This window comes from Dermacentor andersoni, chromosome 3 (genome assembly GCF_023375885.2).
Source record: "Dermacentor andersoni chromosome 3, qqDerAnde1_hic_scaffold, whole genome shotgun sequence".
NCBI lineage: Eukaryota > Metazoa > Arthropoda > Arachnida > Ixodida > Ixodidae > Dermacentor > Dermacentor andersoni.
Window position 1 is genome coordinate 44553726 of NC_092816.1, and position 17021 is coordinate 44570746.

Sequence of the window (17021 nt, forward strand, 5' to 3'; positions counted from 1 at the left end):
CGTGATGACGTCGAATGGGCGGCCGTAAATGTAAGGACAAAACTTAGTTATGGCCCAAATGATAGCCAGGCATTCTTCTTCTGTAACAGAATAGTTTGCTTCCACTTTCGTGAGTGCGCGGCTAGTGAAGGCAACAACGTATTCACCGAAGCCAGTCTTTCGTTGTGTAAAAACAGCGCCAATGCCGACGCCACTGGCATGTTGTCGGTATGCTTGGTTCAAAATGTCGGAGTATGGGAGGTGAGGTTAGAACACGACGCAGCGTCGTGAATACGGCATTGCAAACTGGCGGCAAGGCAAGGAGGTCGTGGTTACCCGCGAGAAACTGTTTCAAAGGCGCTATTATGGCGGTGAAGTTGCAGATGAAACGACGAAAGTAGGAGCATAATCCGATGAAGCTGCAGAGTTCTTTTGTGGTCTTTGGTTGTGGGAATTCAGTGACGGCTTGGAGTTTGGTTGGATCTGGGAGCACATCATCTTTCGAAACAACGTGGCCAAGGATCATTAGCTGCCGGGCAGCGAAGCGGCACTTTCTTTAAGTTGAGTTGGAGTCCAGCATCGGGAAAGCAAGTGAGCACGCGTTTGAGTCGGAGCAGGTGAGAAGAAAAGTCCGGGGAAAAGATGACAATGTCATCAAGATAACAAAGGCATGTCTGCCATTTGAGGCCCCGGAGGATGTTATCCATCGTTCTTTCAAGCATTGCAGGGGCATTACACAGGCCAAAGGGCATCACGGTAAATTCATATAAGCTGTCAGGCGTAACAAATGCCGTTTTCGGGTAGTCAGCGTGAGCCACCGGGACCTGCCAATAACCGGATCATAAGTCTAAGGATCAAAAGAATTCAGTGGCTTGGAGGCAGTCCAGTGCATCGTCGATACGGGCAAGAGGATAGACATCTTTCCGGGTTATCTTGTTGAGTCATCGAGAGTTCACACAAAAACGAATTGTCCCATCTTTCTTTTTTACCAGCACTACCGGAGAAGCCCACTGTGTGATGGCTGTATCACGCCGTGCCGGAGCATCTCCTATGTGCTCATAGATGACATGGCGCTCCGTTGTGGACACACGGTGTGGACGTTGGTGCAGAGGCGCGTGGCTGCCGGTGTTGATGAGATGAACAACCGTGGAGGTACGTCCTAAACATTGTTTTTGGAGGTCGAAATTGGTTAAGGAGGTCGACGATCTGCGTGTGCTGACTCGAAGTGAGGTTGGGATCAATAGACGGAGCAAACGTTTGGTCACATGCAGGCGCAGGCGCAAAGACAGGGAAAGCCATGGCGTCAACCTGAAGAGGAGTCGAGTCATCAGGCACGTCATAGACAAAGCTCGTGTCGAATTCGTCAGCGAAACCGAGGCACTCACCATGATGTAAGCTAGATGGATACGAAAACAGATTCGAGACATAAAGTGCGCTGGAGCCCTGGCGAAAGGGAAGGAGGGCAAATGGAAGCAAGAAGGGATGACGGCGTGCAGCAAGTTGAAATGACGTAAAAGAACTGTGGAATCGTAGAAAGCAGCACAGGAAACAGGTACAAGGGCGGAAGAGAAAGGAGGAATATCAGTGTCGGTGGCGACGGACACTCGAACAGAAGGTGGTGGCAAATCTTCAGAAAGGCTGCCGCAAAATGGAGTCAGTGCAAGTTCTGCACGGGCACAAACTATAACAGCGTGATGAGATGAGAGGAAATCCCGTCCTAGAATGATGGCATGAGAGCAGCGTGGAAGAACAACAAACTAAATGTGGTATAAACTGTCTTGTATGGCGACACGGACGGTACATGTTCCTAAAGGCTCAATTGACTCAGTGCTTGTTGTACGTAGCAAAATGGCAGAAAACGGCGTCGCGACTTTTCGGAGCATACGGCGAAGCTGGTCGGCAATCACGGACACTGCGGCACACGTGTCGACAAGCGCGTGAATGGCGATACCTTCGGTAAAAACTTCGACGTTCATAGGGAATAAACGAGGGCTTGAGCAGTTCGAAGAGATCGCACTTCTTGCCTACAGAACTGCGCCTTTACTATTTCTTTTTCCTCCACAGCTGGAGGGCGGCGGACGATGGGGGACAGGGAACAATGACGGGGAGATGGAGACCGACGAGTGTTGAACCTTTGGGTAACAGGAGATGAAGAAGCGAAATGCGGAACTGGTGGCGAATAGCGGGACTGGGAGTCAGGAGCATTCCCTTGAAGTCTCGCAGTATCAGGAGGATACCAACCCCGCTGATGGCAGAACCGTGCCACGTGGCTTCGTGCTCGCATGCTGTATGTTCGTCTTGCGGGCTCCATTTGGGAGTCACGCTAGACTGTGTAAATGTATCCCATGTTTAAAATGTAAATACTGTAAATAAATCCTGCTCGCCTAAGTCCCGACGAAGAGTCAAGGTCCTTCCTACAGCTACGGCCGCCAAAACTCCTACAACTGGTTGACAGCGGTGAAATCGGCCTACGGCTCCTAGATCGGCCTACGGCTCCTAGATCGGCCTACGGCTAGTAGATCGGCCTACGACTCGGAGACAGTAATGGCAGCTTACGGACTTTGGCACATGGTGACCGACCAGTATCCTGATCAAGTTGGAGGCGACTTGGGATTGACCACCTCTTGCAACTGAGTGGATACAGCGGAGAAGGACTGGTGATATGGTGCTACTTCAGTGGGTAAGCGTTTGGTTTTGGCTGTAAGATTTACCAGGCTTCAATTTCTCTGTGTTTGTAGATTTGATTTGCTGGGATCTTTTACTTGTATTTTGATTTGCGTGGGTATCGCAGCAAGTATTGTGTGACAGCAGAGCCAAAGCTTAAAGTAGCAACCATGGTCCTATTGTGTTTGACGGGAGCTGACCTGTTGTGGTTGTGTGAAGAGCTCATGGTAGACGTAGAGGAGGACTTGACGGAAGCAGAGATTTGCAAGACCATTTTGCAAAGTTGCAATGATTTGAAACTCATTGAAAAACTAGGTAAACGAATTCTAAACAAAAGACAGGAACAGGAATCAATTAGGCAAGAACGCCAAGAGCGCGAGCGAAAACGCCAAGAGCGTAAGCAAAAACGGCAGGAGGTTGAAAAAGAAATGGCAGCAGTGAACAAACAGATACAAGATTTGCAGCAGTTAAACGCACGAAGTCCACAGCGGCTTGAGAAATCTGTAGGCTGGACGCAGCGAAAGTGGGAAGTAGATAGCAGATTTTGGTCGAAAGCCGAAGAAAGTAGTAGTACCTGTGAGTTTAGCAGCACGTTCATAAGTGAACTCAAAGTGCTAGCAGCTGACGATGCCTTAGTGGCAGCAGAGGCCGTCAAAGGCCAGAGTGAGAGCGACGAGGTGCTGTGCCAAGAGAGCACTGTAGAGGCAGCTAGGCCAGCTGCGAATGAATTGGCACAGTTACCGAGTGTGTGCATCGCTTTAAATGTTAGCGAGAGTGTTAACGAGGTAAAGAGTACCGTTGACCCGACAGACGTGAGCACCCATGTCGAGTCAGATCTGCGTGCCGAAGTGAAGTGCGAGCTGGACGATGCAGTTGAGGGCAGTTCGCAGGACTGCGAGCTCTGTAGCTCAAGAGAAGACAACTGCATTGTTCAGGGATCGGTGCAGCTCTTCGCCAGTCTAGGTAGCCAAGAGAGGGGTGATTTAGTTATTAATCATTTGGACTGTGCGGGTGAGACAGCGATCGAGACAGACGGGCTGTGTGCCGAGGCACAGCGGGAGCTGGGCGATGCAGTAGAGGGCAATTCGCAAGAGTGCGAGTTGCATAGCTTGAGTAAAGCCTGCTGCATTGTTCCAGAGTCGGTTGAGCCGTCCACCAGTCGAGGCAAAGAGAGAGTCAATTTAAATGAAAATCACTCAGACTGTGCGGGTAAGAGACCGATCCGGGCCGATGAGATGTGTAACGGCCAGCACGAGGCGCGTGAGGACGGCATGAAAGAGACTTCAAGGAGAATGCGCCGAAAAAAGAAGCGCGATAAAGACCGAAAGACGGTGACTAATGTAGCACAGCCAAAGACGGCGAGAGACCCAAAGGGGCAGGGCGCGCGGAGAAGAAAGGTGCGGTCGTTGTTGACGACGTGAACGCATCAAGCATGTTTGAGCCACCGGTCGAAAAGAGACCGAGAAGCATGTTCTGCACGGACGCGGACAAAGGGCATGGGATAGTTATGTTTCTCGTCGTTCCGTCATTCTTTCCGGAGTGCAGCATGTAGTGCGACGGAGCGCAAGGTGGCAAGACGAGACGAGGTGGTAGGGAGTCGCGACGGGGTCGGTCGAGTTAGTAATGAAAGCGTGGCACCAGGACGCTAATTGGCCAGAAACTGTAACGTGTTGAAGGAGCTGATAGTGTGTCGGCGCTTTTGTTGTTCCTGGGTAGCCAGAATAGCTTTCGAACCGTGACCACCTCGGGTACGGCTCAAAAGTATGAGTCAGTCGTAAGCGTTTGGAACGGGAGGCCAAGAGAGCTTTCGTAGAAGTAAAACGTGTTATTTTGTTTCATTTTTGAGCACTTGAAAATTTCGCGTTTTAAGTTTTTTCAATATGTAAAGGTATGAGCTTTGTTTATGTTTTCGTTTGAGAAGCTCCGAGATTTTAAAGATGCGTTTGATGTAAACATTTAGTCTCGCGAGGTGTTAATTAATGAGTAGATAGGCTTTTTCTTTTTGTGTGTGACTAACCTGAAGGTCAAGGTTATCGTTGAGCGGCCTATGGTAACGCGCATGTGTATTAAGTTAACCTTCTTTTTTTTTTAGTGCTTTTGAATTTTCTAAGATTAAGCGCGTAGATATTCAGTTAGTGCATCATTTGCACTGAGAAGAGCTCTTAGGTCCATTAGCGCGTGTCCTGTGCGGATGGAAGGATGCACAAGGTTTATGACTGGGTTGTTCGTGTGTGTTGAGGGCAGCCATATTCTGACTTCTCTAGTACGCGTGCGTAGAGCTAGTTATTAGAAGACACATTTGTTTAAAGGTTCCTCTGTGCTGCGTAAGTTACGCAAGTTTGGTTGTTCGTTTAAGGAACGTGTCCTGTGTGGACTAAAGGTACAAATGTGAGTAAGCGTGATGAAATGCTTACGTATGACGCAAGTACGTGTTCGGAATAGGGACCACAAAGCTAGCGCGTTGTGGTCCCTAGGGAGTTGACCAGACTGTTCAGTGGCACCAGTACGTGCGATAAGTACGCCACTGCGATAAGATAAGAACAGGCTGCTCGTGAAGCTAGGCTGCTTAAGTTATGTTTGGGTATTGGTGGTTGAGAGCCTTCAGTTTAATTCTGCGTAAACCTTTACTTTTGTGCAGCGCGACGGTCAGGTTTGGTCGAACTCAGGGGGAACGTGAACACTCGCTTTGGCGGCACAAAATTTTGGGGGCAAAATTTGGGGTTCCCAGTTGAGTGGCTTGCATTGAAATTTTGATAGGAAGCCTGGTGGGTTAACAGCTGATTCCAGGCGTTTGCACGCTGAGTGGTATTGTGTTGCCGGGATCGACTCTTCTGCGCCAGTTGTTGTGAGATGGTTTAAGGCATTCCAAGTGCGCAGGGATTGCAGAAAGCAAACCCATCTTCTTGCTCGCCAGCCGTTCTCTTCGTGCCCAGCGGTTGTCAGCACTGGCCAGTCGAGATTTTCCGGGCCATGGAGGAGCTGTTAGGAATGGCCTGCCGAGGTGGCAACATGCAAGTTTTCGCAGCCAGCTGCAGCTGCGAGCGTGGTGAACTTCCCCGAAGATACCATGGAAGCCTTCGACACCCGCTGCGGTGACTCGTTTCCTAGGGACCCCAAGGTGGCGCGTCAACAACCCCTCGGCGCCGCTATGACTAAACGCAATCGGCGGATCAACTATTGTCAGTGAAATCGGCAACACCTTCACGGTTCGACCGGAGCAGGGGGATTTCCTGGAAGGAGATGCCTTGCGGTGCCTTTTCACGGGCCTTTGAAAACGCCAGACAATGGACAGCGGCGGAGGCCACTGTGCGATGTCCGCTCTGGAATTTAGAGGCGCCAGGCAAGGGACAACTGGTGGCCACAGTGCCTGGTCAGCTCGGGGAACCAACGCGCCTTTTAAGACTCAAGCTAATGGGCAAGCGGCGGGTCGACTGCGTTGACGTTTGACGCTGCTAATCGGCAGTGAAAACTGTGCGTACGTGTGTGTGTAAACTGTCCCGCAGAGAGGCGGCTTGTTTACGATGCGTCGAACGTTTTGCCTCACCTAGGGATCTAGGGAACATGAAGTGTTTAAAAACGGCTGTTTGTCGGTTGCTAGGTGTGCTCGTGCTCGTAGTGTGCTCGTCAATGTACTTGTGAGCTCTGTGCTGCGTGTTTGGAGCTTCGTGCTCGCATGCTGTATGTTCGTCTTGCGGGCTCCATTTGGGAGTCACGCTAGACTGTGTAAATGTATCCCATGTTTAAAATGTAAATACAGTAAAACCTCGTTAAACTGTACCCGCTTAAACAGTAGTTTCGTTTTAAAAGTGGGAAAATCAAATCCCCGACTCAGCAGCCATTGAACATAATGTGTTTTGTATCCGCATAAACCGTGCCAGCTTCTTGCGTACGTATAGGTTACCATATAGTGTTTCCACTTTTCGTCGCGCAAACATGGCGGTGCGTCGTCTCCATTGGGCAGCCCGGCAGAACAACAAGCCTCAGAGATCAGAACAATGGCCTCCAAGTGCCCTGCGCATTTGTGTGTGAAGCCACATCAACATCAACAACATTTCGGCGCCGTGCCAGAGAGTGTTCTTTGTTCTGTGAGAGAGCGTTGTGGCGTCGTGCAACCTAGGACTTGCGCCATGCCGAAGCTCGAATAATAAAGAGGCTGGGTGCTCAGCATATAAGAAAAATTAGACATTGTTCGTGCTATCGAATGTGACACGAAGAAGTCAGCGCTGGCATGCGACAGGGAGCTGCTGTTGAGTACGGTGCGTGGCATTTGAAATGCGAAGAAGTTGCTCGGTGGCGCTGCTGCGACCGCGAAGAGATGTCGGCTACAAGGTTTGACTTTTTGCCATCATTACCTCTGTTGTTGCCGAAGTGTGGATTAGCGACAGTGATGAGAACGACACGGAAAGCGACAGCACGGGCGATTCAGGCCCCACAGGGGTAGAAGCTGCGCGTTACGTCAGCCTCATGAATGCAATCGTCAGATGAGAACAGCACCCCACAATGAAAAGGTGCACCGCGACTTCTACTTCTGCAGCGCTACTGTGCCTGTGCATGGAGAACATGCAACGCCAACGAGGAATCTGCCATGCGAGTGTTTGCCGAGAAAAGGGTGCTGACTGAAAAGCTGGCTCGCAGCTTCAGTAATACCTGTGCCACACAGGCACATTTGGAAGGCCTTCCAGTTGACGGCCTTCGAAACGCCACAACTCTATCCACTCAAAGGAGTTGTCGCACTGCTACACGGCACTTTTGAAAGGCCATTGAGTGGTTCAGGCGTTTCTCACAAAACTGTATGGCGCTGCAGATCTTTATTTTCGTTTTCATGTCCCAAAAAATTAAACAGCATTAAAACCTTTTAAAAGCACTATAATTTCTTTTATGTTTGTTTATACATCTAAAAAATTTTGTTTATACATTGCCATACATATATGTTTAGTCTTTAAGTTGTTGAGTAGCGAAACTGTGGCAACGTTAGCGCCGCTCGATGCGGCTGCTGTTTTGGTGTGTGTTCGCACATGTCAAGCGGCAAAAATACTTTACAGTCAGACCCGGCTATATCGAACTCGCAAGAAAACGCCTATCAGTTCGATATAGAGCATAATTCGATATAAGCCTGCTAAATAATTGGATGTCATAAAAGCACATACCATATATAACATCACTTTATTAACGAAACTAGCTTAGTTTGGCATAAATTAGTCCTGCATTTTCTTCTGCTTGGGCAATTTCGCTGCCTGCGACGCACGCACTTCCCCACGTTGTCTAAGGAGTCGGAGAAGCTGAGGCCGCAACCTTCCTCATTGGCGCAGAAGCACCGGACTAATGCGAGTGCACCAATCACTTCGGAGGATGTGGACAAAGGACCGTAGTTGCTTTCCTCAATGTGCCTACTTTCATTTGTGCTCGGTACGATGTCGGCGATGTAGTCTTCGTTTCCGGGCTCTACCGTGGTCGCGACACCATCGTCTGCACTCAAACTCGTCCACCGTTGATTCGAATGTCCCGAAAATTTTGACAGCTCGCTCCAAACTTCGGCAACGGCTTCGTCGCATTCATCAGAATTTACAGTCCTCACCGAGCACGCGGAAACCGGCACGTATGAAGAACCCCTCGTACACGGCCGTGCGTACGCGTCAGGCGCCATGGGCACCGGGTTGCGAGTCTGGCCACTTTAGCCCTAATCGTGCCGAGAGTGCTCCTCGGAATCTTGCACGCTGCGGGGACATCCAACTTCTCATCGCGTTCGACGCGATTTATGATTTCGAGCTTCACGACGAAAGGCGAATTCTGCCGCTTCATCACGGCAACACTGCGGGAGAAGGCCCACAAGGCGCAAACACGATAAACCAGAGAAGCAGCCAGACAACTCGCACTTTCGTCATCTTGCACGAAGAGAGCACAAGAGCCTCTGATTGGCTGTCTGAGCAAGCGCTGTAGGCGGGCCAGGATCATTTCTTGCTGGGGAGTGTCACTAGATAGTGATCTAAAGAAAGGAAGGCCGCTTGATTCTGCAACCCGTGAGGGAGCACGGCGAAGCGTCGTCAGGAGAGAGGGGGTGGCAAGTGAAAGATGATAGAGAAAGAGGGAGGATGTGGCCTAATAGACTCCACTATGCGCGACAGGGGGAGTGTCGACAGCTCGCCCGAACAGCCCGAGGCAGCGCGGTCACGGTAGGGAGAGCGGTTGGATGGAGCCGCGCCGCCGGGTTTCCCCGCTACCGCGAGGGAAAGCCAACTTCTGGGGGCACTTTTCCGCTGCTTGACGTTCGATATATCGGGAGTCACTGCAATATTTGTTCGATGTAAGCGTAATTTTTGCTATATATACTCGTTGTAACTATACCGTGACCAGAACTTGTTCGATATATAGAATAATTCGATGTAAACGGGTTCGATATAGTTGGGTTCGACTGTACTGAATATTTAATAACACTCATATATAGTATTTTTAGAGCATTTTGGTTTGATTTGTTTTTTTCTAACCGTGAGTACGAGCACACTGGGAATGAAAGGGCATGTTCGCACTGTTTTCTGTTGCTCAAAGGCCATCGAGATATCGATAGAGTTGTAAGGTGCTCCGTTGACTCGATAGACTATTGACTTGGCGGCCTTCGAAACCGCCCGTGTAGCAGCTCAAACTTGACCTTTGAGTCAACTGGCTATCGGTTGGAAGGCCTTCCAAACGCCCGTGTGACACGGGCATAAGTTTGAGGTCGCTGTCGTTGCTGCTAGGCCGCCACGGCATCAAACGAAAATAACACTTTTGTCGCGTGAAGTGAATAAATACTGCTTGTTTTTTTTTTCTCTTTCATCGCACTCATTCCGAGTTCCGTTTTTGACAGATAAGTGGCCGATCTCGTTGTGTTTCGGTTAAGCAGTACTACCGTTTAGTACAAACTTTTTCTGAGCTCTGGCCAACTACGGTTTAATGAGGTTTTACTCAGGTTTTACTCAGGGTTCAGAAAGCTGGTCGCCCTCTCCCCCTGAAATATGAAAACTCTCCGCCTATGAGGCCGACACCTAAACATCTGAACACCAGTCAGCCATAGCAGGATGAGAGAACAACAGACCTTCATGTTTTTAGAATTAAGACAGCTCTGAGTGACAGCGCTATTCGCCAACATTGGAGCCATATTTTGTAACAATCTTTTTCCATTCTTGATTTTTTTTCTTTGCCCTTTGTCACTGGCTTTCACAAAGTCGTCCTCAGCAATCACCAGGATTGGCCAGTCAACAGGGTGTATGAAATGAGAAGTATGGAATTGGAAGACGGTAATCTTATCAAAATATGGCGCCTGCTTCCAATGCTATTCACTCTCCACGAAGTTGTCTTACGTAACACGTACACTGCGGTAGCAGTTTTTGAAGCCGCAATTTTTGTGCGTGGTGACGCGTCAGGTGGGTCAGATGCCATATTTCTCTGGTGTGTTGTGACCCACAGGCAAGTCACAAGGGGGTATTCTATAAGAGTCCACTTAGTGGACTGTCCATTTCGGTCATTGTGCTGATTGGATGCAGCTGTACAAGCGAGGAGGATACGAGCGGCAGCAGCCAATCAGCAGTGGCCGAAATGGACAGTCCACTAAGTGGACTCCTACAGACTACGTCCCCAGGAAAATGTGCTCCTCTTAAAATTTCGCAAGGTGCACAGAGATGGCACCACACCCCATGAGATCAGAAGCAACAAGAATTTTTTTTCTCTCCGTTGATTTTTAGCAAAGATGCCACTTGTGTACTGCAGGAGAGCACTGCATAGCCGCACAGGGGGAAGTACTGTGATCACAGTGAAAATTTTATTATGAAGATTTAACTGCACCTGCGGGGTCGAGCGGCTTCGAGGTGGAGGCGTATACCGTTGTGGCCTCTCCGGGACCCAGGCGGTTAGAAGCCCACATGCGGAACATGTACGGAGTACCCGGCTCCAGGTGGTACACAAAGAACTGCCGCTGCATAGTCCATCATAAAAAGAAAGTGCGATGTTAAAAGGATGCTGGGTTGCTGTTACAGAAGCAAACACAACAACAAAAGTACCACTCCTTTAAAAACATTGGTCAGTGCCTCAACTGACAAGAACATTATTGAAGTGTCCTGAGGAACATGACTGGCGGAGCCGAAAGCTCCCCAATCAATTTGGTGGCTCCGCCCATGATGAGACTGGGAGGAGGTGACTCTCTGTGATGTTGCAGGCACTCTGGATGGCCTGTAGTTGGTGCGTGAATGGTGCGACTTCTTCAGCGAAGCATCCCACTTGGACTTGTATTGAAGTTCAGAGCCCGCATTGTACATGCGCAGCCAGAGCATGTGGGTAAGGGAGCAGCATGCATGACCGCATTTGGAGCACGACTGAGGGAAGTTGGGGTCTATCCAACTAAGCGCTCTGGGGTGAGATACGATCTCGTCTGTAAGAGCCTGAAAGTAAGTGCCTGAGCCCTGTTCAGTTTCGGGCTGGGGGGAGGGAATTTCCTCCTGCTTTGTCTGTAACGCGACATAATTTCATGATAGGTGGTAAGAGGATCTTTTAAGGGACAATCCTGTAGGAGAGCCGGACCATTAGTTTGGGCACGGTTCGTGAATTCAAGCGCCAAGCAGTTGGCCCGCTCATTAGGGTTGCAACTCGCTTGGTTAGTTATATTGTTCATGTGGGCCGGGAACCACGCTATGCTATGACCTCCAGTTTCTTCGCCAGTAGTACTATGAAAGGATCTGTTGACAATGCCGGCTGCATGTTTAAAAACTAGAGCGGACAAGGAAGCCCTGACCGCCATGTGCAAGTCAGAGAAAATGGTCGCCGGGCCTTTTGCAGCTTGAAGAGCCTCGGTGACCAACATTTCAAGGCATGGCACTTTCCTTAGGGTGCATCTTCCACTCCTAGGTGGTAGATGTAAACATTGCCCAAGATCTACCAGGACAGTGAAGCAGCGGCAAGATAGCTGAATGTGCATGTCTACTCACCTCAAGAGCATGGAGGAATATAACAGCCAGTGCTCAAATCAAATTGTCCCACCTCACCATTTAATGTTGCAAAGTGGACAGCGCAACAACATTCCACACTCAGTCTGTGCGCAATACTGCCGCAAATTCCTGCATATGCCAACTGCAACAGCTTGCAAGCTGCAACAATCATTGGCGGTCCAGCAATTCAGCACAAAGTAACAAAACCAAGGAGTCCAACAAGCCTCATGACAAAACCCCGGATGTAAAACCTGAAACTGCTAACGACAGAGGTCTGCAGTTTATGTTAACCACATGGCAGCGTCATCTGTGATAGCATTTTCTCTCCTTCCTGGGGTTGTTGCAGACAATAACCTGCCCATGTGTGACAAGCTCTGAGCGAGTTTCAAGAATTGAAGAAGAAACCATGTGGAACAGAAGACACAATCACTTTAACAGAAGTTCGATAGTGTAACGTTTTGACAGGACGCACAGGAGAGAAACACGGAACACACACAGCGGAGCGTTTCGCTGGGTGTGTTTCTCTTCTGTGGGTCTCGTCAAAATGTCGTGCAATCCAACTTCTAGTACGCTATACCAACACACCCAGTCTTCAACCTTAGCACTTTACCAGAGCAGCAAGCAAGAGTAGCAGGATCTCACGAATTTACGGACTCACTGTTGGGCTAGTTGGTCTTGCATACTATGTAGGTTGGTGCAACATGCTCAAACACACAAGAACAAAACATACAAAAGCACTCGTCCTTGCCTGTTTTGTGTTTGCATCCATTCAATATTCTGCACTGATGAGTTATCAAGTTTCAACTATATGTGTGCAGGCATGTTCATTCCGCATGATACATGTTTCTGCTAAATCCACGCAAACTTCTGATGGCCATGCTGTATTGATTTGCAACAACTGAGGCAACTCATGGACAGAACACCTGAAGGGGGAACCAGGGGTACAGCATGCTTTCCCTTTTCAAGTTTACTCTGCGCACATACTTCTTATGGGATACATATGCACCTTTCAATGTAGCACACAAGCAGCACCAAACTTGGTACAGCAGAAACTGACACACAACACACTGTTTTTATATCAGAGCGACTTTCTCAGCAGCTTTGCCGTTGCCGGTATTACCTGCTTCAGGAACTTGTCTGAATAAACTTTCTCGATGCAAGTATACCTCCGGTTTTATTTCATCGTGGCTATGGTTGGAGACAAATGAGCAAAACTGTTTTGCTAACGGAACTGAATTTCCAGAAAACTTGATGAAGCATTCATAGTCGTAGGACGAGTCCAAATTCATAAACACACACAAAATGAAAGGGGCAGCTTGCAGGTATGCCAAAGCACAGCAATCAAGCGTGTTCACATTTCACTCTGTAGGGATTTCAGAGCATCATGTGGCCTTAGAGCAGGCGTTCACCTATTCTACCCCCCTGCTCTTCTCCCTTTACCACCCGTACTGGGATGGTATGACTTGTCGACTGTCACTCTGCCTTTATTAAACTATTGACAATAAAAAAACAGCCTTCGGTCTTCAAGCAATGTGCCATGCAAGTACAAGACCAAATGTAGAGGAGACCTCTCCAAGACACTTCAAGGTGCATGTACGTTTTTCTTTCATCTGAAGGCCTTCCACCTACACCGAGCAAGTACCTTGCTTTGATCCTTTTCAAATGCTAAACTGAAGCGCAGTACCTAATGCATGTTGCATGGTCCTACTGAGCCAAGCCGCACTTGTCAGAGGGGAACACTGATTAGGACTGGCCGACCCTTTCATTGCCCTAAACTCAGTGCTTTCCATAGGCCAAGTGTGCGTTTGCAGCAGTGCACCAGTATATGTGCAATAACGGCTGACCCAGCCCTGCAGCTCACTAAGCTCAATCTTGCAGTGGTCGGTACACTTTTGATTATTGCAGCGATACCAAAACTCCCACCGAAATGAAGCAACTACAGCCACAAATTGAATCAATTACATCTCGCTCAGCGGTAAAATGGCATAGCCAGAGCTATCATGGCAGGTACTGGTGGAAAGGGTAAAGGGAATGGAACATGAGAGGAGAGATGAAAAAAAAAGAGGAATAGAGAGAAAATGTATCCATAGATGTGACAAAGCACACAACAGATGAATTCACTTACAATGAATGTGATAATTCCACAGAAAGCAGTCATTACATTTGGACATGCCACAAAGAGGGCATGCAAAGTGACGATAAAGGAGCTGGTTACAATGAGCGCACCTCTTCTGCTGAAGGAACTGGCTGAAGGCCGCTTTCTTTTCAGCTGCGGTACATTACTTGCCACATTTTTTTTAGGAAGTTCAAGTACCCTTTTGCATATGCGAAAGTGAAACGCTTGAGCTTGTGCAACTGACAAATTTTCTCATTCGTCCCTAACACCTTCTTGTGCCTCTTATCTGCAGTGCGAGCTGCGAACTGGTGCAAGCATTTCTTGTCAGGAAACTCAAAAGCATACTCGGTCATGTCAACATGGCAGTATTTTAGCCCATTTTTTGTCAAATGTGCTCGCACATGCGCACTTGCTTGTTTACACCTAGCGTCCAACGTCATCACTCTCAGACAGCACCATATCACTGCCTGTGAACATGTCCTCCGCACGGCCAACTGTGGGCTTAGTACTCTGCATTTATCAAACGACTCTGCAACAACAGCAAACAGGAATGTGGCCCACACCTAGACCAAGTTCATTCTGCAACATACACAATTGTGCAGAGAGTCAAAAACACATGACGGGACTTGTTGCCACTAGCTTATCATGTAAAATGACTTATCTTGTGAATGAGCTTTCGCAATCAAACACTGAAAGCTGTGCATCGTTGTCGCATCCTGTGCGACATATACATCTGTCGCCATCTCAAGGAGGGGCCTGGGGTGAATAATTGCAATTTCGGCTGAAACGCGTGTTTCCAGATTACAGCAGCTTCAGGTTCCTTTACTATCTGAGAATGTGCTAAAAAAATTTTTTATCTTCATCAGTGCAGCAGAGCTGCTAAACATAGCGTTGTTTCACAAACTAGAATGTCCTGTTTCCTGCAGCTTCGCTGCATTCGTGGACAAGCCACGGTTCACTCATACGCAGCTGTAGAGGGCAAGGAGGAATACCGCATGCTAACTGATGGTCGCAGCAATAAGAATCATGCACAATGTGAAAACATGGCATCCAATGAGAAATGAAGCAGCAATGGTCCATTTTCTTTTCTTTTTTTTATAGCTGCCACAACAACTTCGCTCCACCACGCCCAGGGCCCATTTCGTGCCACTTTTCTTGGCACTAATTTCGCTTGAACTGAAGGTCCGCTTTTGCAGACCGTGCTTGGCTTTCCTATGCACTGTCATCGCTCTTCAATTTTTTCCAGGCAGTGATTGGAAGCACCAGCACCAGGTGGTGCTTGCCATTGGCAAAAGCCAGGGCCCCTAACAGCTCAAAAATGGCTCGGAAAAAAGAAAGCTTGCAGCTATTGACACAGAACAAAGCTACATTGAAGAAGGCCCAACGTACACTGCGGGACAGTTTTAATTACAACAGATGCAATTTGAATAAGATGACACACTTCAGAACTACTGGAACCGTTTTTCTTAGTTTGTGTTCTTTCACAAAAGTCCGTGATTGCAAAAACTATTGTTCTTGTATAAGAAAAGGGGTCCTTACTGCTGTAGAATTTTATGCAGAATGCAACTGTGGACTAAAACTTTCAGATTCCAAAATTTTTTTATATGAGAATAGATATTTTGGCTAGAAGGTGGAAGTTCAGTTCCTCGTGAAGCCAATTATGCAATTTTCTTTTTCAATAAAAGCTGCGGAGATTGTACAAAACAGCTGTACAGTGACACAGTATGTGCCTCTCTAATAACATATAGTACACAAGAATATAAAATTTTTTGTCGTTTTTAGAATGATAGCTTTTGCAACTAATCATAGTCATTTCAACATATGAAAATCAGTAACACTCAAAAAGTTTTCTAGAATAATAAAATTTGGCACCTGGTCTTAGAATATTTTCCTGAACACATCCTTCAATGATTATCAAAATCAAGCTAACGGTACAAAAGTTCACTTTCGCGGACCATGTGACGACACTGGCTAGGCTTGTTCCGACAGTAGGCTATTGCGAAGGCTGGAAACACAGCTTTAGTTTTGCATTCGATTGCACCATACTGGCAATTTCTGAACCAATTAGCTCTGGAGAATAAGAAAGTGTTAGAATTGGTTAAATACTGTAATCACTTATGGCAGAAAGCTGGGCTGGTTGAATTTCTGATAGCTGCTGCATTTCCATCGCTTCGAAAGAAATGAAATATTCAGAAAGTAAAAGAGAATAGTACAGGGAAGATACTAGCATTTTTTGTCCTGTTCTCTTTTGCTCACTGTATATCTTCTGTTTCTTCCAAAGTTCTGGGAATGCATTAACAGGGTGTCTACCAAGCTGACATTTCCAAATTCCCTGAGTTTTCCAGGTTTTCCCTGAGTGTCTTTTCAAAATTCCCTGAGTGATGCAGAACTATGTTTTATGTCAAGACGAGCTGAAACCATATCGCCTGATGCTGTCACTCACTACTAAGCATATGAAAAAAATTTAAAAAAAAACTACTTAATCCAATTTGAGTACTAAGGAGTAGTGTTCATGTTATTCAAAAAGAGAACAGAAGGGAGGGGTTAGTAAAATGCACAGCAAATAAAATATATTTAAAAAAAATTCAAATCGAGTTGGACATTCTCAAATACGAATAAAAAAGGAGATGCATACAAAATCAAATATTTTCGAATATGAGCTATTTCTATCAACTGATAGCAAGCTCAGTGGTATGATTCCCGAACTTTGTCACATATGAGATTATATCTCAACAGCTCGTAAGTCAAACTCAACTGTCCTGACATACTCTCAGCCCGCTCATGATGCCTCAGTGTTGAGTTTCACTGCTTTTAAGAGTTTATATTGGTTTTGATGAGAGACACTTGCATCTCAGCATCAGCCAACACTTCCTTCTTCTCCGTCCTTAACCCTTCACTGCAGAATTTTTTGCTACCTCAAAATATTATTCATGGAGTTGTAGGGAAGCATAACAGTACCTGTACTCCCATGGAAACTTACTTTGGCGAATGTCTGTGGTTTCAAATTGCAGAAAAAGGGTATGTTGCATATTTGCAACAATGTGCAAATAAAGAAGAAGTTGAAAGTAAAAGATAGATTTAGTGCGATTCATGCTCAGATACTTATTTGCACAAGACAATCATTGGTGCACCTATGATTTAGTGTGGAACAAAGAAGCACTTGGACATGCTTGTGTAGCACAGGTGGTTCCCACACTTCGTGCAGTACGTCATGCAGATTCCCGTGCAGCCAGGAAACAATGCAGTGTTTTCGGGTTATTGTCAAAATGTAGAACATCGAAGCACAGACGTAAAGCTGTGCCCGTGACGAC

General features: G+C 47.4%; 1 protein-coding gene across 1 annotated transcript in view; it reads right to left on the bottom strand.

The window, feature by feature from the left end:
• The window catches only part of LOC126516569 (contactin-1a), a 38366-nt gene that overhangs the window by 12972 nt on the left and 8373 nt on the right, over window positions 1–17021 (bottom strand). Inside the window, exon 4 of the mRNA XM_050166697.2 lies at window positions 10459–10588. Within this exon, the coding sequence (XP_050022654.1) occupies window positions 10459–10588 (130 nt within the window). The remainder of the gene's footprint in view (window positions 1–10458; window positions 10589–17021) is intronic.